Below are 27,774 nucleotides of genomic sequence, written 5' to 3' on the forward strand. Positions count from 1 at the left end.
CCAAAGATATAATGTAGCAAGGAAACTTCCCATGCATTCAATGAGAGATGACAGCACACAGATAAGATACTAATCCCTTGTTATCATCTCTAGGTACCAGACTAAATGCAGTTGTCAGAAATTCTCAGCAGAAGTTGACAGGACCAAGACAGGGTTCATTTAGGGTCACTGGAAAGTCCCATTTCATTTGCATAAGCATTTCAGCAAGTGTTTTAAGAGTCTTGCTTTCCACCAAAAGCTTAAGCAATCAAACATAGCCACATATTAACAGCAAGCAATTGTTTGAGGCCCAGATCCTCAAAAGTATTTAAACACTAGCACCTACTGATTTCCAGGAAAGGCAACCCAGCACCTTGGCCCAAATGTTCTGCTAGTTGGAGAAGTATAAATCTCTCTGAAGGCAATATATCTGTCCCATCCATATTTCTGTTTTCTGGCAGTTGATGATGATGGTAGAGAATAAACATCAAATTAGGAAAACACTTGGAGTTTTTAACCATATTTTAACTCCCTGCTCATTTTGACAAATGATAACACACTTCTTTTATTCCCTCAAGGCATAATATCCTCATAAAAAAATCATATTGGATTTTATAAGTATTTGGGATATTCTTTGTTTATTGTTTCAGCGTTCAGCCATTAGCAATGAATTGCTGTGTTGTTATACAAACCAGAAAACAACAATGACAAATAGCAATCAGTCTCTGCCTCAGGACGCACAACATGCTGAAGAGAACGATCTGAAAATGCTTGAGAGATGCTTCCCAAAACCAGACTTACTGTGTATGGGCAGAACAGATGCCTGCTAATTCAGGTGGGCCCTTCGACTATAAAAGGAGATTCCATCTACACACACATCTCTGAGTTACCTGCACCACGGCTGCTCCAGCCATTCATCCAGGTGAAGAAGGGTTGCAGTCTCTGCTTTAATATTTTAGCCTGGTAATTATAATTACACTGGGATTTGCCCAGGATGTGAAAACTACGCGCTCCTCCAATAAGCAAACTCATCATTCCTGGACTTGACATGCGATACCACAACCTTGTTTGTTGACAATGCATAAACCTCAGATCTTCAATTATTTACATACCGCATACATACATACATACATACTGCATACATACATTCTTATGCCAGGGGTACAAAAAAGGCTGGGGAACTGAACAATGAGCCAGCTAAAAGAGGTAGAATGATCTGGTGGTTGCATCCTGACTTGAAAAGCAGAGAAGCTACATTTTCTCTCTTTTTTTCTCAACAACATATATCTACTGTCATCTGCCAAGCTGCAAGAAACTTCCTATGCCTCATTTTCTTCACATGTAAAACCTGATTAATCAGCAATGTGAATAATTGAAACTTTCATCAGTGTTGGCAAATGGGTAGTCAAAAAAGTATTTTAAAGGAACCTTTAACAGACACTTTATGGGAAAGGATAGCCATGGGCAGGGAATGGAGCTGGAGTTCCAGGCAGCTGCTCCAAGCTCTACCATTGCCTCTTTGGAAATCAGAAAAACAATATCCCTCAGCTTCCCAATCCATAAAATAGAGACAACAGTACCAAGCTTCACTTTATAAAGCACTTTGAGCGAGGACTGAGAAAGTTACCTTCATATCGGCATCTTGCCTCTAGGAACTATATTTTCAGAAGCACACTGTTGCCACCCTCTCCCACTTCTACTCCCACTACTCTTTCTTTTTGAAGTTATCAACTCCCTACTGTGTTAGTGATCCCAATCTGGGAGCTAAAATGAGCAACAAAAACACCAGCCTTCAGTTAGAGACATAATCTGTTTAATAAATATGACTGTAAAAGCAATAAACAATAGCAATTATACATTACGCTACATTGTATTTAAGGAAAGGGAAACAGAAGATGAAAAAGTACATCAAAAAAAGTAATTTTAAAATTAGAAATAGTTCCAACACTAAGAAAACTTTTTGATTGGCTTACTATAAAAATAAGTTGGCTAATGTTGGACTTCAGTGGGGAATATTATACAGTGGCTGCCAAAACTTTCCCATCTTTCTTAAAGCTGTAGTTGCAAGGACAATAGCAAAGCCATACAAACTCCTGTGTTTCTGGTGTCTTCAGAGAAACTACAGAAAGAGGCAGAGGACTTACTGTGATTATCATTTAACTACTACGGGTCTAATGTTCTTACACTTGGTATCACTTCTTTTCTTTGCCAGCAAGTAGGTTGATTTGGGCTTGTGCTCAATTTGTAACAGAAATTCAAACCCACCACCAGCACCAAACGCCTGCCCCAGGACTCCAGGCAATGACAACAATGCTGCTATCTCCTGGTTTTGACTCAGGCTGCCTTGTGCAATGTCTATTGAACAGAACCCACTCATATCAGGAATCAGGGTGCCTCCTCAGTGTGCTACATTGATTTTGAATTGGCCTCTATTTGCCTTCGTCAGGTGCAGTTAACTAAATATATATTGGTTACGGTCTGTCTTTCTTTGCACTTCAAAACAAAATCTGGTGTCAGGTTTACCTGAATTAGGTGGGAAATTAATAGCTGTGGTAACCACAAGTTAGGCTTCAGCCAGATATCCAGTGACTTGGGAGGACTTGCTCGAGGTATGCTAAGCCTGCTTTCCTGCTGTTCCCTTGCATAGTCTACATGAACATGTTCTGCAGCCTCATTTCTAGTTGCAGTGTAAAATGCAAGCTTCTGTTATTGGTAAGAAATCAGATCTAGTCCAAGAGTGGTGCTGTGGTGCTGGGGCTCAAAACGCATGGCAACAATCTCAGGCTAAATCCTCCTCTATTCCTCCTCCTCTGCCAAGAGTGGCAGGAGTTTGCAGATCTACAACCAAGGGGGGGTTGCCAAGAGGGCCATAGGAAACTGCGCACAGACCCTTCCCTGCTTCCTATTCAATGGATGAGGTGTCTTTCAAAAAGTTAACAGGCCTTGGGTTGACTCCCAAAAGGCAGAGGTCTACTGGGACTTCCCCAGACAAATCCAAACATCAGCATTAAATGCATCTGGGGGTGTCACTAGGGCTTTCTCTTAGCTAAAACTGAAGGTGTAAGGCTGGTACAAAGTACAGTGTAAGTTCATGCTGGCAATAACCTCCAACAAGTGCAGTATGGACAGACCTCCCCACCTGTAATGCATGCTAGTTCTGTTCCATTCAAGGTTAGGAGGCAAAAAGTTATATTTCAACAGTGCTATCAGAGGGAGGCCTTGGTGTGAGTAGGCTAAAAAAGCTGTTTAAGAAAGAGCCTGGCTTTGAAGTTGGGATCGCCCACACTCGCACTCAGCCTCACAGCCGTGGGCACAGGCAGCAGCTGCAGATAGAGGAACGAAGGGCAGAGTCCAAAGAAAGACATAATCCAGACTGACCAAGAATATTTTCAGTGCCTTGAAACTCCAGTGTGATTTCTTGTGTGTCCTATGAAAGTCTGCTGGGGCGGCTAGCCCTCCCGCAGCCCAAAGTGCTAAAAGAGCAGTTAAATCTAAAGCCAAGAACCCTGAACAACCCCTCCCACCTCCCCCCAGCCCTTGTCCCCCCACATCCCAGCCCACCCCTCTCCCAAAAGAAGAGACCCCCATGCATATTCTTGGCCTATATCTTCATGAATTTTCTACAAATTAGAGACATCAGAAAAAAAAAAAAAAGAGAGAATGGAGGGGTGAGGGGAAGGGCTGCAGGAGTGAATAGTGGTACCAGTTCCTCTCCCCCCACCCCCACTAAAATTGAACACCTGTACAATGCAGTTCCACTATGGTCTCAGTATAATGTCCACATGCACAGGCTTAAAGCTAAAAACCCTTTGTCATCTGAAGAATTTAAAAGTCCAAATGCAGTGAGCTCTCCTCTTTTTTTAGATACAGATAGATATCGGTGTTGTCAATTCAACCATTTACATAGGTAGGGATTTCTTTTGTGCTCTGGGGCTCAGCAGCCGTGGAAATACTTCCTGTGGCAAAGAAAGAAAATAAAATAGTCAGTGAATAACAAGTGCATTTAGCCATGGAAGATCTTTGAAGGTATCACCTTGCTGGCCTTTGAGATTCAACTGTTCCAGACTGACACATTCTTCCCAGAAATGTTTTCTTGTCATTCAAAACACTGAAGGTGATGTCCTGTTCTTTTGCTAATGAAGATGATTCACCCATGTTGAACAGAAGAGGGAGAGGCCAGAGCAGAGGGGTGGAGGGAAGGAGGGGTTGAGGTCCTCGAAGGAAAGGTGTAACTCATTTGCAATTATAAGGTGTTGGAGATTTCATAAATAACCTTAAGCTTTACATTTGCAAAAGACGAGCCTAAACCACTCACATCTAGAAAATATGGGGGATTGCTGCCAGAGTTTGGAGAGAAAATTAAATGATCCAGAGACATTCATTCACATTCCTCCAAGGAAGGATCCCTGAATATTAGTCAAAGGGATGAAAAAAAAAATGGCTTCTGAACAAGCATACAGAAGAGAAACACCCAATTACAGTCTTGCTTTGTTTTCCCAAAAGAAAGAAAACTCATTAAAAAAGAAATTGCTGATTTCCAGAAACAGATGAGCTGGTTGTATAGAAGAGTGAAGAGCCTATGCACTTTCTATTCTGTTCATACCTAGGTCCAGACCTTTTCATTTTGTCAACAAGCTGTGATTCAGTTTCCTCATTCATCTTACTGACAGGATGGAAAAAGACTCTTAGGAAGTTTGTTGGGCTGATTCCTTTTTATAGAGAATTGAGTCTGTGTATCCCACGCATTTACCTTTTGTACTCGCTAGTGTGGTTACAGGTGCAAACCAGGAGTTATAAAAGGCCAATTTCTGGTTCAATACAGTGTCCAGTAGCACAGCTGAGAAACACAAAATGCTAGCTATTGTAGAAAGCCAGAAATGCTACAGTTGCACCAAATGAAAACCTAAACCCCAAATTGGCTTTTGACTACTCTTATCCTAGAGACTTCAAAGGATTAGTTTCCAACACCAGCAAGAGCAGATTTGAAGATACCTTGAACAGCAGGTGACTGACTCTTGCCACTTTGGTCTCAGTGACCTGTGAAAACATTTGTTTCCATACCCCTGGAACAGCATGAATGAAAGTCACTACATTCTTTTAGAAATGGGAAGCTTAAAGCCTCTCTCAAACTCCAGAAAGAGAGTTCCTAACTGAAATTGGGTGTTTCTCCCTTAGCAGCTTACATCAATTTTTCCTTGGAGGCTTCTGGGGGAAAAAGAAAGAAAAACAAATGGAAAAAAGAACTGTTAAAGTTTAGGACCCACCGCTCCGGGTCTTGGCTTGAAACCTCTTGGTGATCCACAAGCCTTTTGGAAGTCCTCTGTCCAGACTACCTTGGTTGCATTTCCTTTCCTTGGGTTCTGGACTGTGGCCTGGGGTTGCTCTGTATGGGGAACACCACATGGGAAGGTTGGTCCCCTCATTCCATCCTGTGTTTTGCTAAGCAGGGATGTCTAGGTCTGCTGATGAACAGCTGCTTAAAAGCTTTTAATAGCTACCAGAGCTATCTTTAGTGAACAGGTGAGGAGAGATCAGTATTGATTGCAGTAGGGGTTCCAGCTTAGACATCAGTTTCAACAAGAGACTTTCTTCTTTTTCCTCCCAGTTTGTTTCATTGGCCACAATCTTAGCACATTGCATACCCTCCTTTAATTGCCCTTCCCCTTGCTCCCACTCTAAAGTAGTTATGACACCAAACCTGCCTTAGCAAACACCCCATACAATTTAGGGACATCTTTGGGTAGGATCTAAAGTTCGGTTAAGCTGATGAAATTGTGAAAATAAGGGATCTCAGTTGTGACTATGCCTCACTCATATCTGAGTCAGAACAGCAGCTCTCTAAAACAGGTCCATGGCATTATCTGCAGGGGTCCTATACTGTACCTCTAAGTCTGAGCCTGCAGAATCGTCACCTCATAAGTGAAGCTGAGCTATGCTGGCTTAAGCACAACATGTCCTCAGGCTGAAACCTCCCTGCTCCATCCTGAGACTTTTACTGCAGTCAGGATAACGGAAAACATACAAGCATGAGCAAATGTGTGATTGAACCCAGTATGCCCACTTCAAGTCTGTCCAATTTAGGTCCTATAAAATCCTGCTTTGCAAATTTCCAGCCACACAGATCTGTGTGAGTAATCAGCCTGAGGGCAAACCCAGCTGTCCAACACTGAGATCCCAGGTTTTGCTCAATTTCCCTGGCAATCATTCAGGTCAGCATTGCTGCTGGCAACAAGGTCTGGCACAACACAAATGACACGGCAGTCAAAACATAAACAAATATTTAGCTTTTAGATCTGACTTACCAAATCACCTGCTCACCTCGATGTTCCAGGTGAGCGTGGCTGAAGTTCTGGATATGTCTCAGGTATGGGGTTTAGCCCCACAACTACATCAGCCCCAGCAAAATAAATTAAATTGCCTTATAGCGCAAGTTAAGTGCCAGCAGGGTTTTTTGAGAAGGGGAGGGGATCTACATAGAGCAACTAGGAGAGAGAAAAAGCTTAAAGTTGTTCCCCTCCCTTTCATTACATGGCAGTGAGGGAGAGTCGAGAGTTAGCAAGATTTCCTGTAGTAAAACTAATGCTGCAGCAGAAGAGGATGGAAGGAGTGTGCAGGAATATGGGAAGAGGGGGGCTGAGAAAAGGGTTAGCCAATTATAAGTCAGAGTCTGACCAGCTGCAGGATGCTGCAAATTATTTACCTATGGGCTGGGCTTCCAACTTCTCATCTACTAGTTGCTGAGGGCTCACCAGCTCACTTTGAGGGACATTAGGTATGCTTTCCCTCTGACTGACTGGACTGACCATCTCTTGATCTTTTTCATTCTGCATCTGTGCATATCTATTAAGGCCAGGAATCTTCCTAAAACATCAACAGAAACCATCATTGTGGGGTACTCTGGCAGATGACGGAGCATCAGCTATTACAAACCAAGAAACAAATCACTGCAAAAAAGAAAACCCAACAAAACAAAACCCAAACACCTCAGTGAAAGGCAGCAATGGGGAGAAGGAAACGGCTCAGTGAGCATCATACCTTTTGAATTTATAGATTACAAACACAGCCAGTCCCACAAAAACGACAGAGAGGAGCATCAACATAGCTGAGCCACTGTGACTGGGAGTCAGGTCCACCAGGGGAGCTGCAAGAGAAGGGGAGAAGGTTAGAGCTGCCCCCAGGTCTCATCTGTCCACCCATCTTCAGGGCTTCTCTCCCTTTTTAATCCAGCTGGGAGGAAACTTGGGTTCAGACCATTTGTGGTGCTCAGCATACGGCTTGATGTGAAGCCCTGTAGCTTTCTCCTTAGAGGTCTCTCCTCTCTGGCCTGTTAGAGGACTGCCTGAAACATAGTCTCTCATACTGCAGACAATTACCTGAGGTAGTTGCAAATGAGGTCACTTGGGTACCAAAACTAGTGTTTTCTGTATGATCCTGGAGCTACCCATGGGCTAACTTGTCATGTTGACTTTCTGTTTTGCTTGGAGCCAGTCTGGGTAGCTCCTAATGCATAGTGAATAATGAACAACTGAGTCCTCAGTTTTACTGAAGTAGTAATGCTTACCATTATCCTCTTCCTTTGTGACCAGAAGTCCATTGCCCTCCACAGACACTGCCTCAGCATCCATGACTTACCATGGCAACCTATCCTCACACCTCTGACATTTTCAGTTTCTTCCTTTATCCCCTCCCTACTCTTCTGAACATATTATGCTCTCTTTCCCCTGGTGCCCTGCTCTCTCTCCACAAGTCTTCCATGCAAGAGAGCACATACGTTCAAGAAAAAAAAAACAAACAAAACCTAATAAACCAAAAAGTCTCTCTGCGCTTCTCCTACAAGTTTTGCTCACCACCTTTTCATAGCTCCTTGCAAAATAAGGGTACACAAACCAGCCAGAATTGTGGCTTTCCCAGAAATACACAGCAAATTGTATTAAATAGAGACAGTTTCCATCACTCATACACACACAAAGACATCTAGAATCCACAAAGGGACACACATAAAACCAGAATTCTCAGTCATTCATGCAGACATTAATAAAACACACTATAACAGACATGCAGCTGTAGGTTACAGAGAGCTAACACACACAGCAGATACCTCCTCGCTGACTGTCTCTACCTGGTGTTACATGCAGAACAAGGTGTAGGTAGTGCCTTCCTCTGTAAAGCAATGACTGTAACTTGAACCACTGTCACACATATTCTCTGTCTCTTGCCCCTCTTCACATGCAGTGAACACACCCATCCTAAACCAGAGCCAGCAGACACAAGAAAACTTGCACATGCTAGTAAGTACTTACTCGGACACACATATCACAAGCATAGACACTTTCAGCTCTCACACGCAGCCTGATAAAGCCAAAGTTTAGCAGAATAAGTGAAAAAACTTTGCATTCGCATATCAAGCAGGCTGTCCTCAGAAAGGTGAGGCACTAGGGTGAAATGATCCATTATTAGCAATTCCTCATACATCTCCACTCTGTGTCCGCTGCATCTCTATTTTGTGGGTCTCTGCAGTTCCACAGGATGATGAAGTGGCTCTCCGGCCGATTCAGGTTCAGCATCACTCAGTGTTCTTGTTATAATGCTGCGCTGAGAGTCTGGTAATGAACAGCTATTTAACTGCTTTGTGAGGAATATTGGCGTATTGTACTCTGCCTTGGAGATGAGGTTGCCTGTTGAGTTGGGGACACTGCTTTGTTTTTGGTTTTGTTTTTCATGAGAAGAAGGAATGAACATGATGAATGGATTGCAATCTGTTGTCCATAATTGCTATAAATTAATCCTTTCTCCAGTGTGGCCTGAACAAAGAAGATGGAGGTGCTAAATGTTCTGAGCCTAATGCTTGTCATTCTTCTGTGCTCCAGGGAATGCACATGCTCACATACAACATGCACATGAGACGCACACACACAGAGGCTTAATTCTACAGGTTCTGTTTCAAAATCCACACCAAGCTAGTTTAGATACCTGTCCTTCTGTTTGTTGCAGCACCTCTGCTGCAGAAGTTTCTGCTGTGCATGATGAGGCACACACAAAGGGAGGAACATACATGTGCATATGGGAACATAAATGTAGGCATAGGTATACATAGGTGCACTTACACAAACACATGCTGAGATTTGTATTTCAGTCAACTAGAGCCAATAGCTACCAGGAATCCAATACAAAAATACAACACAGTGAAAAGTCTGGGACAGAAGGGATACCACAGACCAGAGCAGCACCTCTGGACCACGTGCATCCCCCTGGCGTGTTTTCTAGGGACTGCTTCCAGTGCTGGTTTGTGTTCCAGGATTCCCTGATTTATTTTATTTTTAATAAAAGCTGGGATTTGAAAAGGACAATTCTTCTTCCTTGACAACCAAAACAACCATTTTCAGCAGCGAAGTAAATCTCTCTTTTGGAATTTTGTGAAATTCTAAACTATTCTCGAGTTTTGATGTCATGAAATCAGGCCTTTTGTAATATTTAGACAGGGAATTGAGTCATGACCTCTGCAGCTTGATAAGGAGACATATTCCATCAAAGACCTCACAGTGGCTGCTCTCTGGGCTTTTTAATATCTAATTTGGCAGTCCAGACTCATTTTGCATTCTTATTGAATCATATTTCTGCAAGAGACAAAATCCTGTAGTGTTCCTGTAGGACACTGTGAAGCCAGTTACAGTGATCACTCACCTCTCACCAGCGGCTTCGAACAGAAGTACAAAAAGCCTACCTTGCAAGACAAATGATTGTTTGCATCTATCATGGACAAAACGTACTCATTCCTGGTGTGTGTGTAAATAAAAATAAAAATGTGCATTTTCAGTGAGCACGAAGATCATGTGTTTAAACAGCATATCCCAGCTGCTCAGCCTGAGCTATCCCTCTGCTTCAGCCTGAACTAGCAAGAAACAGGCCATCATATCCTTGGAGGCAATACCATTATCTAGCATAGCAGTACACCATGCTGGTAGACCCCCATCTTTTGGTTCATTCAGGGCAGTAGGCAAGGTTTAGTATCCCTGAACAGTGCTATGGTGCCTCTGCTAACTGTTGGGCTTTGGGACTGGAGCTATGCAGCTTTTGCCAGCTCTGAGCGTGGATGGAGCAGCTGGGGACTCTGTGTACTCCCTCATGCCGATATGCCCAGAATTCCTCTCCAAGAAGTTGCAGGAGGCTCCTACTTACAGCACAAACTTGGACTCAGACTGGTCTTGTATTAAAGGCAGGACTGGAGATGCAGTTTTAAGTGTCATCTGTTTCCACTACACAAAGTCAGGAATGTTCCTTTGGTAGCAAGAGGTAAAGACGAGTCTTACCCAGGAATATCTGATGTGATTCTTTCTAACTGTAATTTTTTAGAAATGGCCTAGAGGATATTCATGGTCAGAGTAGTCATGTCTAAATGTTCATTTGGGATTTGATCTTGACTTAATGAACATTGATCAAAATGGAAAACAGGCATGTGCATTGGCAGAGTAAGTGCCCAGAAACAAATTACAAATATGGCAAGGAATTGCAGGTAACTCCAAATTTGAGGGTCATATTAAGATGCTTTTAGATAAGTTTATTTTAAGAGATGGGCACTGAGAATTTTCTGGAAGTACATATAGCATCATGGGTCATCACTGAAAATTCAGGCCAAGGTTTGCTTGTTTGGTAACAACTATTATGTAAAATGTATATGAATTTAAATCTTAAATGTAAAGTCATGCAATTCTTCTGAATCATAGGTCTATTACTTCTTTTTTTTTTTTTTTTTTACAATCTACAGGAGAAAAAAAAATCAAACTGATGTCTTAAGCTGTTGTGCACTTTTTTTTTCTTTAAAGATTACTCAGCTGTGTTGCATCGCTGCTTTTTCATGCTTTTGGTTCTAACAGGTCTCAAAATAAGTATCTGATCATCTGTTCAACAGCAAATGGAAAGCAGAGACATGCAGCAATATTCCCAGGGCAGATATTATCAAGCTCTGCTTGAGAAAAATTAAATCTTTTAAACACCAAGGCTTTGTCCTGGGGCGATTTAAATGCAGTCACATCACACGTTTTCTTAACAGTCTCTTTTTCCTTCCCTTTATGGACAAGACAGCATGTGGACTGACAACAGCTTGGGTAGACCTGTTCATAACATTAAAAGCTTTTTGCAAAGCAGTTTGCTGGTAAAAGTGAACTGAGGCTTTTCGTTTACAAGTTAGCAAAAGAAGCTGATACCAACTGATGAGAATTATCAGCAGCTCCTGGAAAAAATGAATTCCTAATAATCCTGAGCACGGATTTGTTTGTCCCATTTCTTGTAGTAGTTAAATAAGGCCTGTGCTGTGAAATGAAGGTTTAGCATACAGAATAGACAGAGGTGCATGTAATTAAGTATCGGGACTTTGGAGATGGCTCTTTTTGAGATAGGATTTGTTGAAGTCCAAACTGCCTAAGCTCATGTGTGTGCATAGGTAGATTGATTCCAGTCTTTCAGACTCTTGAACAACTTCCGACCTGTGCTTAGTAGCTTTGAATGTTTATTGCTTCTAGAATATCTGAACATGTCCAAAGGTAGATGGTAACCTTTGCACTGTGTGATCCAGGCTGAGTATGCCATAGTGTTATTTAGCTATTGAATATTTCAGAGACAGCCAAGAAGTACACGTTTCTACTGCATTTCCAACAACAATAGCAAATTCTTGCACATAAGTAGACAAAAGGATTAGCTGCAAATGCAAAAGCCACTATATCTTTGTCATGATAAAGAAAGGACAGGCGGAGCAGGAATTTTAATGTCTGCACATACACTGAGTTATCATTGTGACATAAAAATGATAAATGTTTGAAGTACAGCTGATAGCACACTACTACCATTAAGGAATATATTGCTTGCAACACAGAGGGTGTACACAGAAAGAGAATACTGACCTGATGTTAAATGAGCAGCATGGACAAGGATTTGAACCCCTGGCTTCAACTCAAAATGGACCAGGTTTTGGTTCAGCTTCTGGATCAGTGTTTCTGAAATCTAGAGAAAAGGATAAAATAATAAATATATTTGTTTCTTTATCATTGGTTTAGATTGCCCATAGGAAATGGATCTGCATGCAAAGCAAAGGTTTTACAGAGGCACCAGGTTTCTGAGCACAATTTCCCATCACCTTACAAAGAGGGAGTTTGTGAAAGCTGGACACCTCTGCCAGTACCAAGTCCAGAGTGGTTTGTGTACAGTTAGCAATGACTGATAGCAGCAAGTTGCCCTGTCACACCCCTGTAGGAGCAAAAGGGAATTGAGCCCCAAAGGAATGTTACACCCACATGTGCAAGTGTCTGCAGGACCAGCCAGCAATGGCACATCACTGAACTCCATTCACTATTCAAGCAAAAAGAAGTATTTCAGTTGTTAACGCTAATTTGCTCATAACAAGTAAATTTTACTTGTTGAGTGGCCAGCTCTAAGATCTTAGAGCATATTCATAACATGCAATATACCTGAATCAAAATGAATAGTTTAAGTCCTTACCCCAGCTTCCACTGAAATTTCAAGTCCTAAATCCAAATTTCATTTCATCCAGCTCTGAGTTTCAAGCCAGCTGCTCAACCATCCTTTAGTATGGACCAGAACCAGCTTGAATCTGAAAGTATTTACTAACTACAGAGTGCAGCTTAGGTGAAATGCATGTTCCATCAATTCTTATGGGCTACAGACAGAGAGAATATGCTCTTGCATTCTCTCTTTCATGGGCGAGACATTCCACAGAGCCTTTAGGTCACTATATATCTGGCCATAACTCTGATGACAATAGATGTCTAGAAGAAATGAAGCAGATTACTCCTTCTTAAAGGACACAATAGAAAAGATGAGCATTTGCTGAGATAAGACCTTATGAAATCCATATTTTTAAGTGAAGAAGCCATGGTTTGGTCAATCTGTTGGTAAACATTCACTTTTTAAAAAGTCGGTTTACCACAACATACACAGACCCACTTTATCTGTATCACTCTTAATTATATCCAAGAAGTTCCAGGCATGTTGCCATTAAAAGCAAAAAATACAGATAGATTAATCAAGGAGTGGAAGCCTATAGATATGGTGTTGATAGTTCCTTGTGCGACCTTGTTAATTTGCTGGTATTTCATGTATTTCATATTTTCTTACAGCAGTGAGTAATTTTCCAGTTGAACACAGCCACTGTTCTGTGTGCTGGTTTATTAGGGAGAAGGGGTTGGAAACCCCCCCAAAACCAACCCCACAACCCTTAATATGCAGTTGCTGAGAACATCGTGTTTTTATAGTCATAGCAAGATCAAGAGGAACCATATTCTAGTGCTCACCACTTAATTTAATTTGTTTTAAATAAATCTTTATTCCTTCCTGAAGATTAATGAAAAATTGTCAGAAAAAAGAACATTCCAATAATTTTTACACCATCGTTTTCATGTTCTTCATTTTTGTCCGGTTGAGTTATTTCAATAAATGCTACCCAGATATGATTAGATGTTCCTCGGTTATCATTCATCATAGTATGAGATTTATCTGCCTCTTTTATTTTTTTAACATTCTTAATGGTTCTTTCAATACTTTTGGCTTGTACACTTCATTTCTGGCTGCTGATCACTTGAATAGGTGCCTTTGGTCCAATACCAATTTGGCAATAACTCTTACGGGCATTTTATTTATATTCTTAATATATCTCTTTAAAGTTTACAATTTTTTCATTGGTGCCAGAATGAGCAGTAAATATATTTCTTCCAATAAAAAGAAAAAAATACCACCTGCTTACAAAGAGCCATCTGCTGAGATCAGAGCAGCAGGGATGGTGACACAAAGATGTACTGTACATAAAGGAAGCCCGGGAAGCAAATTATATTCCTCTTTAAGAACTGGAGCGTATTAATAACCAAGACTGACAACTATAAAGAGTGCTTCATCTCTAAAACTGGGGTAACAGATGCAGACTGATATGCTGTAAACCAGGTGCATTAATGGTTCATGGCAATAACAGGAAAAATATCACCCTGGCCATTTCCAGGCCCATATATGACCTAACAACTATCCTCCATATCCTCGCAGGAATTATCTTCCTTTGTGCTCTGAGATTCTGCTGCTGCTGGAATGGCTGAGTCTATGAACAAAACCACAAGACAGAGAACTGAAGAAAAGCACCAACCACATTGTGTCGTTCCTCTTCAACACATTGTGAGAGCTGCACGAAACGGTCAGGCAAACAGTAGAGGTAAAAACCATACATGATGTCTTCTATGTGAAAAGAGGCTTAATGTGATGTATGAGAATGCAGCTAGAAAATGTTGCTATCTAGTACCGGAGAATGGTTTCATCAAGGATTTGGGCAAGAAACGGAAGAATAGGAGAATCTTGAGAAAGTCAGCACGAGAAAGGACCAGAGACTCTGTTGGGCACCAGTGACATGAAGGAACACTGAGTTCTCACCTGGCCTGCCTGAGGACTCCTGTGGCACAGAGTGAAGAGGGCAAAACATCAGCACTGACAGGGACATTATAGCCGAGAGGTGCCGTGGCAGCCTCCCAGCAGGAAAGCCAGGTACGCGAGAGAAAACTCAACCAATATTCTTGTCTGGCAAGGTGATGAAAAATCATAATAAGGAGAGAGGTAGCAAGTAAAAAAGAAAAGGAAGAAAGGCAGAGAGAAACAGTCACAACTGAAGTTTATTATTACTGTGGTGCATTGTTACCTGGTCATGAATGAGGTCCTCATTGTACTACATCCTGCACAAATGCAACTCAGAATAAAATGATATCTGCCTGAAACCATCAGTATCTCAGCATAAGCTTGAAATAGCCGTCACTGTTCCAGGTCTATATGCAAACTGTCAAAACAGGCAGCACCTGTTCATGCTGCTCAGAGTATACAGCATCTTTCCTTCCTCCTTTCCTGCTCTCTCAGTGGCTTTTTGAGTGCAGCTTTTTTGCCCGTGTCTCTATGGCATCTGAACAAGTAAAAAAATTAGTAACAGCCTGAGACTTTCAAAAGCACCAGAAGTTCTTGTAAGAATCAGTCATCTGCCTTCCTCAGGCAGCTCTGGAGATTCCTGACACACACTTCTGAGGGAAGAACAGATGCTTTCAGACATGTTTTTAAAATGTTTGCTTGCTTGGTACAATATTTTCATTTCTCTTTACATGGAAAGTCAGATTCTCCTCGAAACAGGAATATAGACAGTATAGAAAGAGGGAGAAAAAACACATTTCTGTACTTCTAAACATTAGCTGAAATAGAAACCATACACAATGGTTTACAAACATCAGTATTGAGGTCAACGACCAGGTTACATAGAGCTAAAGTGCCAAATTCACATTGGGATAGGACACTACTCTCCAAAATTGGACCTGATGATGTTTGTGGTCCTCACATGGTTCCAAGGGGATCTGTGAACCCCAGATCACTCAGGACATTCACTTTGAGATTGGAGAAATGGCTCATCTGCCATTCTTATTCTGTCAAGTCTATTTCTACCTCAGTGGATTACAGGTCATCAGAATTTAACCCAAGAATGGTTCTGACTCTCATAATTTGTTTACACCACTAATAAAGTGTCTTCGAAATAAATCTCCACATAAAGGCTGAACTCAGTCACCAAGGTAGTGAAAAGGTGTCAATGGGAAACATTTTGGGTCTTGTGCCTCTCTTTATTACTGCACTCAAAGTGGTACCATAGATGCATTTTTGTTTAAAAAGCAGATAAGGAAACATCATAGTACTTTGGCCTGTTTCAAAACTAGCTATGCAGCTCCAATTGAAGAGCTGGACCTTCAGCTGGGGAATAGGTTGGCCTGAGGCCTGTCTCTGTTCCTCTCTCATTCCTGGAGATGCAACTAACTCAGCTCAAGACAAAACTTCTTAGAATAGCAACCTCCTAATTTATAGTCTTCAAGAGTCTCCCTTGTGAAAATAATTAGCTTTCAGAATTAGTTTTGGTCCTTAACTGAGCCTCATTGACTTTATCTGCTTCATTTGCAGAATTAAGCATGATGTGCAAAAATAATTCAGTAATAGCAACCATTCCTCATGTATCATTTTTCATCAAAGGACTCATAATGAATAATAATAGCAGACAATTTATGAAGGAAAAAAAAAGATATTCCAATTTAAAAATGGAACAAAACAAAAATTAATTTGGCTTCTCTTAGCATTTTGTCAGAATTAGGACTGTGAAAGAACCATGTGCACCAAGAAACAGAATTATTACTCAGAAGGGCATTTTCCCGTACTTTTATTGAATTTTGAAACCTCTGGTGTAAATTGGTTTAGACTAATTGAATGTGATTCAACTGTGCCAGTATGTACTAGCTAAGAATCTAGATAATTTTGTAGATACTGTGTAAGGATCTCAACTAATGAGTGCTACACTTCTATTCAATTCATTGAGTAAATCAATAAACAACTAAGGAAAGTATTATGCACATTGATTGGTAGGAAGCAACTTGAACCCGCATTACAAAAGTGAATCAGGAGTCAGGGCAAATGTGGATTATTCTAAACTGTGCTACTCGCCCTGCATAACCTTGATTACTTCACATGAGGCCTCTAAAGCTTGCTTGCCTTAGCACTGAATAGAACATAATCACTGATTTACAGTGTCCAGTGGGTCCATTTCTTGAGATCTTTTAATGAAAGATGCTAAATCCAAGCTGCCGTTAGTATCCAGAGATACTGTGAGAACACAAGGCAGACGACATTCCTGAGGTTACTCTGGGACAACAACAGACCAGCAGATATGAACCCAGAGAGAACCTGGACATAAATGTCAGGATCCACTTTAGATGAACAAAGGTGGCCAGAAGGAGTCTTGATAATCAAGGGCTACTCTGTACACTGAGCAAAAGATGAGAAGGCAAGAGGGCCAACAGTCACAGTTAACAAAGGTATTATGACAAGATACGTAGACAGCCTCTTCTGCAGCACTCAAACAGCTGATCTAAGCTGGCTAAGGAAAAAAAAATACCTTGGTATAAGGTCTTATTCATATTATTCCATTATCTCCCCACCTGCCTTTCCTTCTTAAATACTGGACCAGCCTTCCCTAAGCATCCAGTGGAAGATTTGGTCTGCATACAAAGGTACAGATGTTATAAAAATGTCTCCTAGTAACACTAGATGATTTACTCCTCGTCCTGGAATTTAATTTTCCAGACTGATTGCCAGCATTTTCTGTAAGATTTGAAGGTGTTCTCTGTCATGATCTTGTTGCTAAAATATTTTTATGACAGACACATCTGAATTACATCAGAGGAAACAAAAGTAACAAAAGTAAATATGCTAAAACACTAAAGCTTAGGACTGTGGATGAAAAAAAAAAAAAAAAAAAAAAAAAGACAGAAGCTCCATCAGCTAGAATAAAGCAGAAGTAAAACTAAATCTCAGGAAAGAATCCTGAGACATATACACAAGGCATTCTCCATAGCGTTATATTCACTCGAGGTATTTCATCTCCACAGTTCATCACTGTCCATTTGATATTCAGTCATCCATGTCATTTCCCATCTCTTTGGCTGAATACAGATAATGGCCACAGCTGCAACATGTTGAGCACAGTTGGCCACCAACCAGCTGGTGTTGCCATTTGCCAAAGACTCTGTAATGCTTGTTACATTGCTGATAGCTCTTTTCAGATAAAAGATTAATGGCCTCAAATGTCATTAACTAGTTGTTCCTACGTCTATTTTGCATTCTGCTTTCACAGTTATTTTGAATAGGCCAGGTAAAAGCATGCAAATGGAGAACTAAAGGGAAACATGTGAAAACATCACTTTAGAATTCTTGTGCTTACAACTCATTTGACCGACAGTAGACAAATTCACTAAATTTGACAAAAAGCCTCCATTAGAAAAGGTTGTAGAGAGAAGATAATTTGTGAAATGCATAAATAAAAAAACAACCCTTCAGAATCTTCCTATAGAGTAAAACTGTACACTGAAATGAACTGAGTAATTGTGTCTGTGTATTTGTATCACTGCCCTCTACTGAATTGTAAGGAGAATATTTTCTTACCACGCATTCATTTTGAATCGGATTAGTGCTAAAAATTACTCAAAAATTACTTGAAATGCAACTAATTTGAGGTTTGCCCTTCACTGAAAAGAAAGAATTCAGGGGTTTTGAAGTGGCAGATCTGAATTCTGTAATCATCACATTCACTAAGCCTGTCCATAAAGATGGTGTAACAACTGCATGCCAGCCCAAGTGGCCAATGGCAATTCTGGGTGGCTGTATTTGCAAGGTTTGGGATATTTTAGTGGTGTTGTAGTGATAACATGCAAATCAAACCGCAGCATTTTACATCTGCCAACTATTTCTACATTTTTAAGCAGGTTAGCAATCTGTCCTCAGTTACTGTGAAATGAAGGAACTAAGTAACCCAGTAAAAAGAAAAAAAGAAAAGCAAAGTCACAATACTCTGGTCGTAAACACAAGAATATGCAAAATATTTTGGGATTCTGCAGGATGAAAAGGACTTTTGATTTTTATGAAGCTATGAAGAATCACTTTACACTGACTACAGAAAGTGGAGTGGATCAAGCAATCTGAGTTCCTCAGAAATTTTGTTTATGTATGAGATGGAATTGTCCCATGCTTCATATTGAGAAAATGTCCCCAGCTTTATATGTGGCATATTTTTTAGCTGTCAAGAGCAGCTGAACTTTTTAAAAGGTACTTCAGTCTCCTATGGGAAATATCAGGAATGCAGAGTTCACATTTCTAAATGCAATCTGCAAACAGATATGACAATAATTGGTACTGTGTGTACACACACACACACAAAAAAAAAAATTGGGGCACTTGAATGAGAGTGGTACATCAGCTCAAGGAGAAAATGACTTCTACCATCCACCCACAGCCTCAACAAGAGCATGAGACACAAATGCATCACCCTAATGGAAAACTACATGGAAATGTATATTTGTCAATTGCAATACAGGGCCTAGGACAACATCCACAGTCCCACTATTATTGTACCCAACAATTAATGGCTTACTGTGTTTAGACTCATAAAAGACGAGTGACACAGAGTAGTATTATAGACTTGGACAAGTGGGAGACTAAGACCTAGATTTTCAAGGGACAGTGGACATCCAGCTGCCTCTGAAGTCTATGGGAATTATGTACCTGGAGAACACAGACTGACTGGACAGAGAGACCCAAAGGTATGCTTAAAAAGCCAAATTAGTATGAACCAGATAAAAATAGACCAGCTTAATCTGACTCAAGGGAAAACAGCGAGAAAGTAACCCCTTGATAGTCATTAGATATATATCAGATTTACTGGTAAATGTGAAAGTCCATGAAACCACACGTACCCTTCACTGTTACTCATGGCAGGATAATGTTCTAGTTCAGGTGATGAAATACAGCTTGATTGGTTAAGCAAGTTGTCCAAAATCCTCACAGGTGCTCTGTGACAGACATGGCCTGCAGCAACTTCAGGAGTTTCATGTGGGGAGATGTAGTTTGAATTCCTTCTTCAGCTACTGTTTCTGTCACTTTTCCCTTCCATTCCATCAGATGTCCTTACCCTTGCGTGTTCTAGCTAACAAAAGTTAGCATGCACCACTCACATGGCTTCTCCCTTTCAAACCCAGGTTGGACGAGCAGAATATAAGGACAACAAAGTGTCCCTTCTTCTGTTCTGGTACCTGGCATGGGAGTATGGTGGGTTCAGGTCTATGTCACCACATCCACATCATATGACATCAAGTATACATGCTGAATCTAGGAGGGTCTAATAGAAAGGGAAGAGAAGGAGGGGGCTATAAGCACAGTTCATTCTCCTGATAAATCCGTCCCTACAGCATGCATGGTGGGTTTTGTGCCCTTCTGTGGTGTTTCACTCAGTTTCACTAACTTTTGATTTTGAGAATGGGTTGGGTTCTCCCTCAGGTGCTGAAACAAGAGCTTTTGCAGAATAGAAACATTGTTTTCCGTAATTCCTCTGCATCTGATCCATTCTGATGGCAAGGGACAGAAACTATTTGTTGCTGTGTTTCTGGATAGGCTCACCATGAGTCTCAGGTTTGGAGAACAGCTTCCACATATGATACGATACCATGAAAAAAAGAAAAAAGGAACATATATAGTTGCTTCCTTAAGAAATCTGATTCCACTGCAGTGTTTGTGCAAACTATTTTCACTTTGTTCCTGTAGAGTTTTAAGTTTATCTTTCAAATTAGAAAAAAATAACCCATAACTAACTCCTTTGGGTGTGCACCTGCAAACATACAAACTCACATGGGTGCCTTTGAATAGCTTGTTGCTTACTCATGAACACAAAACAGAATTCTGTTCCAACCAGCAAAGAACACTATACATCACAAAGTACCTACGAAGCAACTTAAGCTGTCATCAGCAAAAACATCTGCTCCCAGTACTCATCCCAGTGACTTTGGGCACAGAGAGAAGCTGTTGGATGGGCTTTGGGAAATGCTTTGGGAAAGGGATAGTGAAGGATCACAGGCCAAAGGGATGACAAACCAGGAACAGTATCAGAATATGCTTCAGAGCTGAGGGCACAGACAAGTTTTGGGGCCCTCCTTAGGCAGTTCACACCAAAAACAATGCTATTTTTTACTGGAGTAACAAGGAAGGGGAATGCAGTACCCACAGATTAGTAAGAAAAACATTCTGACCATCCTGATGGGAGCAGGGGAGATACTTCTCCACAAGAAACAGCTGGCTGTTTCTCTCTCCTCAAAGGTTACCACTTGGACTCTGCAGAATGCCATAGAGTTGCTGGAGTCTCACTGAAAACGACATTTCTTCTTGTCCATAAAAAGGGTCAAGAGAGTACGGTCAGGGCTTCCTTCCACCACAGCCATAGAGACTCCATTTTTACAGGGGGAAAAAAAGAAAGAGACAAAGAGAGGGAGTAATTGACAAAGTGCTGAGTTGCTGAGTGCAGGAGGGGAGCTGGGTCAGATGTAAATTTTGAAGTTTATGGATTGGCTTCCTTGCCAATCTTTCACAGAGGAAAGGAGAAGGGGGATGAAGAAGAAAAGGTGAGGTTTTGCAGAGCAGTAATCTCCATATATTTTGTTTATTACATGGGTGGCAAAAATTTCAGAGGAAATTCATTTGTCAAAAAGAAAGACAATACCTAAGGATGCTGAGAAAGTGAAAGCTTGTGGTTTGAGGCCACAGTTAAGTTAACAAGGTTCTAGACCACCAGAAGAGGCAATTGCAACAACCAATTACAGGTCAGGCAAATGAAAAGGCTATTAGAAAACAAGAGTACAAGAAGCGGAAGATACTGTTGATACATGCACCTATGGGAAGACTTCATTCAAAAATTGAGGGACAAATCCAAAGAGAAACGCCAAAGCCCTTGTGCCATCCAGTGGAGTAGCAGGCATCCAGTAATGCTGAGGATTTCCCCATACCACTGAGGCTGATACATCATGAAGAAGGCAGGGAGATAATCCAACCCCATTCTTGTGCCTTAAAGTAATGAAGTTCTGATTTGCCCAGGTCTAACGTCCAGCTCTGTTCTCCAGTGCTTCCTAAACTCTTGAAAGCCTCATAAACTTTGCCTTATGAGGCTACTCCAGTTCATGCTAGTGGGAATCATCCCCTAAATCCTTCCTGCTTTCTTACTACTGCCATGAAGTAGAACAGAACTTTTAAGGGAGAGACATGACATCATACAAATTTATACCAATTTAACAGTACTGAGGGAACTCAAATGGGAGTCTCCACTCCCAAATACAGCTCCAAAGCATGTTTCCAGTGTTTGAGAGAAAAACGAACAAACAAACAAAACTCAACCAACCAAAAAACAACAAATACGTACCACGGTTGTAATTTAGACCCCAATGAATTAGATGCATTTGTACCACAATAATTATTTGTTCTAACCTGTCTTGGAAATCCCATATATATATATATATATATATACACACACACAAATGCATAAACATACAGTTCTCCAACTAATGGACACAATACCTGCTCTAGGTCTGCTGCTGTTCTTTTATTTTCTCCGGTGGCATCTTGATATGGTAAAATGAAGAGTTCAGCAGATGTGGGCAGACCGGGGAGCACTGAGACCAGAATATGCTTGCTTGAAATACCTGTTGCCTGATATATAGACAATTAATGGACAGATAAACAGTGGGGATGGCATTGAATGCTGACAGCTTTTTGCTAAGGTATCACAGTGCTTATACAAATGATTTAGGGTATATCTGGTACAAAAGGGAGAATCTCATTAAAACCCACTGGAGGTAAAAAGTCAGGGATTAATAATTTCCTGATCTACACTATTTTAATATGTTCTCCAGTAAAATATACAAGGTCCTAAGGCAACAGTGATAATCAGACATGCTAAAAGGAGCTCCTAAATAACAGTTGCATATGGTACTATTCACTTTGTCTAAGCTGTGCTATTTTAAAGTTATCTGACCATCCCAAGTTAGTCCCTGAGGTTCTTCATTTAGTCAATGTTAAGAAGCCGAATGTTAAAGGACAAGGTATGTGGGCAGAATTGCACTCTAGAGGTGTGATTAGCCAAAACATCTTAAAAGCCTTGTGGACACTCTGGAAGAGAGAGATGATGATGAATCAAGTTAGAATCCCAAAAGTCAAACAAATTCTTATAATTCACATCCTGGGTCAATTCCACAAGTTAATGAGGGTCATTTCTTTCTTCTTTAGGCTTTAAAGATTGTATTAATCTGCAACTTTTTTTATCTTGCTGGCTGATAATCTTAAGCAATCCGTCTAAACCCAGATATGCCTTCAACACAAATTAGTCAAAACTCAGAAAAAAGTACCCCACAGGCATCATGATCAGGGTCATCTCTGGTCATGGGTTTCAGCTGATGTTACCAGGACATAACACAATCAGATTGCAGAGTTCTTCTCCAGAAAATGAGCTAGTTTGGCCTCCAGGATGTTTTGTCAGCAAAAAGGAAGAGAAATATAGTTTGTGGAATCTTCCTCCATTGCCTCTTTGTGTTGTGGATTATCCAGCAAATGCACTTAAATCTCAAGTTTCCAAGTGCTGAATTTAGTAGGTCACTTTTTAAAGGAAAAAAAGTGCCCTCAGATATAAAGGCAGACCACAGCAGCTGGAAGCAGCACAGAGATTCCCCTGCAGTCAGGACTTGCAACCCTCTCAAGACATTAATTGGACCTACACCTCATGAATTCTTCTCCCTAGTAGTTCAGGAGCAAAGACTTGGAGTGCTGCTCATTGAAGGAAATGATGGAGAGAGAACGAGGAGTCAGTGGAACTGACTACACATCACCATTGCCTTGGCTAATTCTGTGGTTGTCCCACACGTGACTGCTGGCAGCCCAGCGAACACCCTGAGGAGCTGTGGAGAGGGAAACGTCCTGCACTGTACGCCAAGGACAAGCACATGGGTTTGTTGCTGTTGGTTTTTTTTTAGTGTGGATTTAGGGATTTAGGAAAGTTAAAAAAAAAAAAAAAAAAACAACTACAACAACATAAATATTCCATATTCTTTCCAAGTATTCTGTGAAGCCAGGGCTCACATTATTTGTGCTTGCCTAACAGGTGGTTTTAAGATATCAAGAAAAGGACACAGTATTAGCAGTTAATGGAAAGTCTTCATTTTCTGAGGCTGGGAATGATTTGTTTTTATCTGGAAGCTTTTGGCTGATCTACTCAGTTTATTCTTGTCTTCTTCATCAAAAGCGGGAGACAGGACTCAGAAAATCAATGATCTGAGCAAATAATTATGATCATAATACATGTAGGGTATTTTGTGATAATCTGAAATTATCCCTACATAGAGAGAAGATCAGATTTTAGTAGAGAGATATAATTTCTTATGCAGAATTTTTATCCAAGTCTATGGTACTCTGTAATAAGAATGTAATGCTTTAATAAAAGTTCATAAAAATTCTATAGCACAGTTATAATTTCCTATTGAATTATTTAGTTATTCAACTCATTTTTTTACAAGTTTACTTAATTGCTGTAGAAATCTATTGGTTTTATCTTTAATTTTTACAGGAACTTTGCACAAAGGCTTGTTTAAGGTGAATCATTTAGCTATGTAAAGAGGGATAATTAGCTATCAATTTTTTATATTTTTTTTACTCAACAAAAAGACTCTCTTTGTTTTCACTGCTCTGCTTTTGAATGTAGCCTTGGTACTGTAGTTTTATAATCCTTTTTTTATGGCTTGATTTTGTTTTATTGAGTTGTTTATATTCTGAAAATTCATTCTGAAGATAAATGGATCCTTGAATACTTGATACTGACATAAATAAGTCAGAGGAACAAGCTCCAGGAATTTTTTTTTTCTTTCCTCCCTCCTCTTCTCCCGTGTTTTGAGGAAACTGAAGAAAGAAGCTCAGAAACAACCCAGGCAAGTTCGTGTGCAACTGATTATTGCAGTGTCTTTCCAGTCTGTTTGCACAGATAATGCCACAAATGAACATATAAACCTGCTAAAAACAGCTACAAGCCTTGCATCCTTTCAAAAATCTGAGTAAATTTATTTAAAAAAAAGGTAGAAACCCTGTTTCAAACAGTTTCACTATTTTTCTGCTGAGCTGGGAAATCCCAGCTGTCTCTAACTTTTCTTAGCCTCTCAGTTTGAAATCCAAATCTTCAGCCACACAAGAATATTTTTATGACATTCTGTTCTACAGTTAAAAACAGAACTTCAGAGCTTCTCCACAGTGTTGATGGGATAAATAGCATCCAATCCTGACCCATGATCCTCATGCTATGTGAAAGACATAGAACACTTACTGTGGTGCTCTTCTATGTAACAAAAAATATTTCCTTTTTGGACTCTTAAATTTCCTACAGCATATTTGTAATTCCATTAGAATAGCACTACTTTCCACTGCTGTATATCAGTGAAAGAAGTAAGAATTGCTATGCATCAGTAAAGACACTTGTACAGCCAGAGATAGGTATACGTGATTTGCTTTCTATATGCCCACTGTCAGTAAAAAGAATAAATGGAAGGCTGACTCTGAGCACCAGACTGTCATAGAATGGGATAATGTCACTTGTCTAAAATGCGGGAGTCTGGCCTCCAATATCAGTCTAACTGCCTTTTATAGTTGGTAGAAACAGAGAGACACCTTGCAAGAAGAGCTTATCCAGTCCTAATGTAGGCACGAAGTAGAAATTAGAACCATTGTAATGCAGGTTATACACATCGCTTACCTCTACCAGCGCTCTCTTGACTACTCTACTGATGTCCCTTCTCCACTCGGGGATATCTGGATTGTAGTCATCGAGGTTCGGAGAGAATGATAAGCGCAGGGACTGAAATTGCTCTGCAGATACAATGACACAGTGGTGAGTAAACACTGTGAAATGCCTCAATTCCACACCAGTGGGCAGAACCTACTGAAACCTGCTGCAGCTCATGTTTTGCTTAATTAATCTGTAGGTGATGCACAGACTGTCAGAGAATCCAGCAGCGTGTCTGAGAGATTCACCGAGACATTTGGAGAATCTGAAAGATTCACTGCTCAAGTGTCACAGAACCAAAAAGGCCGCTGGGTCCCTACTTTGATGGATGAAGAGCACTGGAAAGAGCGCTGTGTCAGAAATGCAACTGAAATGTTACTTTCATCTTGACTTCCTGCAGCAGGCAAGCCCTGTGAAAGCAGCTGGGATTGTACTCTCATAGACATGCCACAAACACTTGAAATCTTAACTGGAAGGGGGCAGGGATAAAGTTGGGGAGAGGACTAGCCTTGGCAATACACTTCTTAATCTCTATTGCTGTTAACAGAGGTGCCCACACCAATCACTAAGACCATGTGCTTAGTAGAAACAGCTAAAACTGGGATTCCCAGTGGTTCTTAGACTACATCTACACTATATAATATTTGTGTGCCCCAACTGCCTCTGAGACCCAAGTACAATAACAAATCAATACAGATTTCTGTACAGAACTACAGCATACAGCATTGACTTCTCTTTCAAGCTAAACAGCTTTTGCAAGAGTTAAGAGGCCTCTGCTGGCCAAAAAGGGGGAAAACTAGCTCACAAAATGACCTAACATTTTCACAATCATGTCCGATGGCCAAATAGTCATAGAGCAGATGCAGAGTGCTCTGGGAAGGAGATCAGCCTTCTGCAATCACTTCAATCTGGACAAATGTCAGTCAATTGCCTTCAGAGATGCTATGCTGAACAAATAATACTAAAACTGATATTACAATCTCAGTCCAGGCATTCTGGAATAAAGACCTCATGTTGCTGCCAGGTAACCTGGCTCTGCAGCTCTTGACTATGGAGAATCCTATGCAAAATGAAGCAGGGAGGGCTCACCATACACAGCTATAGTCTTTGTGTCCTGAAGGATGGTGTTTCCTGCTGAGACCTGAACGGTGATGGTGTTCATCCCTTCCACAGAAAATGTGAATGTGATGCTCCCTTCCAATGTGATCAGTGGCTGCAAATATATCAGAAAAGAAGAAATAAAGTTAATTTATCTGAAAAGTAAAAATGAGTTTGGTTCTCTAGCCTGTTGGCATGGTTTGGAGAGCCAGTTCCAGCTTGGAAACTTAAGACACAGAAAGGGTCCTGTGACATGGAAGACTATTTTCTGGAGATGGCCCAGGGATCCAGGTAATTCTGTCCTCCGTAAGCTCAAAGTAAGTTACTATAATTTCCAAAGGAGCTAAGTTTTAAGACCCCAATATTTACTTCCCACTTAGCATGCAGCATATTCTGGAACCCATGTTATAGTGTCCATCTTTGCTGCGGTCTCCAGAGAGGCCCGAATCGTAATATGATGACCTGCAAGACTCACTGCTCAGGTGTCCCACGCTTTTCCCATATCTAGCTGTCAGTGATTTATGGTCATCTCAAAGAGGTTGTGACACAACCAGAAGGCAAATTAAGATTTCTCCCATGTTATTCTTAGCCATAGAGACATCACTTTTGGACAGTGATGGTGTTTAGGGAGGACACAGATCCCCTCATCCTGTTTCACTGTACAAAAACAGTTCATCAATGAGTTGTGCCTCCTTTCAGCAGTCTCTGCCCTAACTTCTGTTTTCACTTATTAATGAACTCTGGGTGAGATCATCAAAGCACCCAGTATGAAGTCAAACTCTGTTGCTATTGTAGTCTGTAGTAAAACTCTGGCTTCAATGAGAACAGAGGTAGACCAACTCTGATCACTTATGAGCTTAGCAGATCAGAGGGAAGGTTAAAAGGTGACAATCGCAGCCTGTGAGTACCTATAGGGGGAGATGACTTCTGATAGTACAGAGGGTTCTTTAATCTACACACAAAGGCATAACAAGATCCAACAGCTTGAAACAGTAGCTAGATAAATACAGACTACAAACACGGTGCATGTGTTTAATGCTGAGGATAATGAGCTGTGGGGAAAGAGTTAGGGGAGAGGGTAAGAAAGAGAAGCAGTGAATTCTCCATCATCTGAGAGAAATTATTAATGCAAAACAACAAGAAGTCACTTTCTGCCTTAATCATAGAGTTAAATAAAGCAGAAAGTATTGATGAAAATCTCTGATGACCTGCATTCCACAGAAGATAACCATGTGTGGTTCAAGGTCCCTCTTGGCTCTACAACATCCACGAGAACCTCTCCCCTAAGAGACTAATTAGGTTCTCTGGGTACTTCATCCACAAAGATACATAAAATAACATTTATAATGCCTGTGCAGATTTACCCGCACCACAAGTACAGAGGTGACAGAAGGTGGTGCATGCTGTTCTCATAACTGAGCAGAGCTCAGAGGCAGGGATATATTTTATTCACTGGTAGCACATGATAATAAGGTCTTCTCACACATGTGTTTTAGCATAGAGTGTGGGGG

The 27,774-nt window shown here is 40.8% G+C and overlaps 1 protein-coding gene across 2 annotated transcripts in view; it reads right to left on the reverse strand.

Annotated features, from left to right (window-relative positions):
* Positions 1-3,595: 3,595 nt before the first annotated feature.
* SORCS1 (sortilin related VPS10 domain containing receptor 1) overlaps positions 3,596-27,774 on the reverse strand; it is a 286,937-nt gene continuing 262,758 nt past the window's right edge. Inside the window, exons 21-28 of one of the 2 annotated variants that reach the window (XM_082054530.1) lie at positions 26,255-26,378; positions 25,136-25,248; positions 21,925-22,056; positions 11,874-11,973; positions 7,015-7,120; positions 6,680-6,840; positions 5,244-5,362; positions 3,596-3,935 (exon numbers count right to left, since the gene is read on the reverse strand). In XM_082054530.1, the coding sequence (XP_081910656.1) occupies positions 3,879-3,935; positions 5,244-5,362; positions 6,680-6,840; positions 7,015-7,120; positions 11,874-11,973; positions 21,925-22,056; positions 25,136-25,248; positions 26,255-26,378 (912 nt within the window). In that variant the 3' untranslated portion in view covers positions 3,596-3,878. The remainder of the gene's footprint in view (positions 3,936-5,243; positions 5,363-6,679; positions 6,841-7,014; positions 7,121-11,873; positions 11,974-21,924; positions 22,057-25,135; positions 25,249-26,254; positions 26,379-27,774) is intronic. The other variant, XM_082054531.1, reaches the window with a different exon arrangement.

This window comes from Streptopelia decaocto, assembly GCF_964273445.1.
Source record: "Streptopelia decaocto genome assembly, chromosome: 5".
NCBI lineage: Eukaryota > Metazoa > Chordata > Aves > Columbiformes > Columbidae > Streptopelia > Streptopelia decaocto.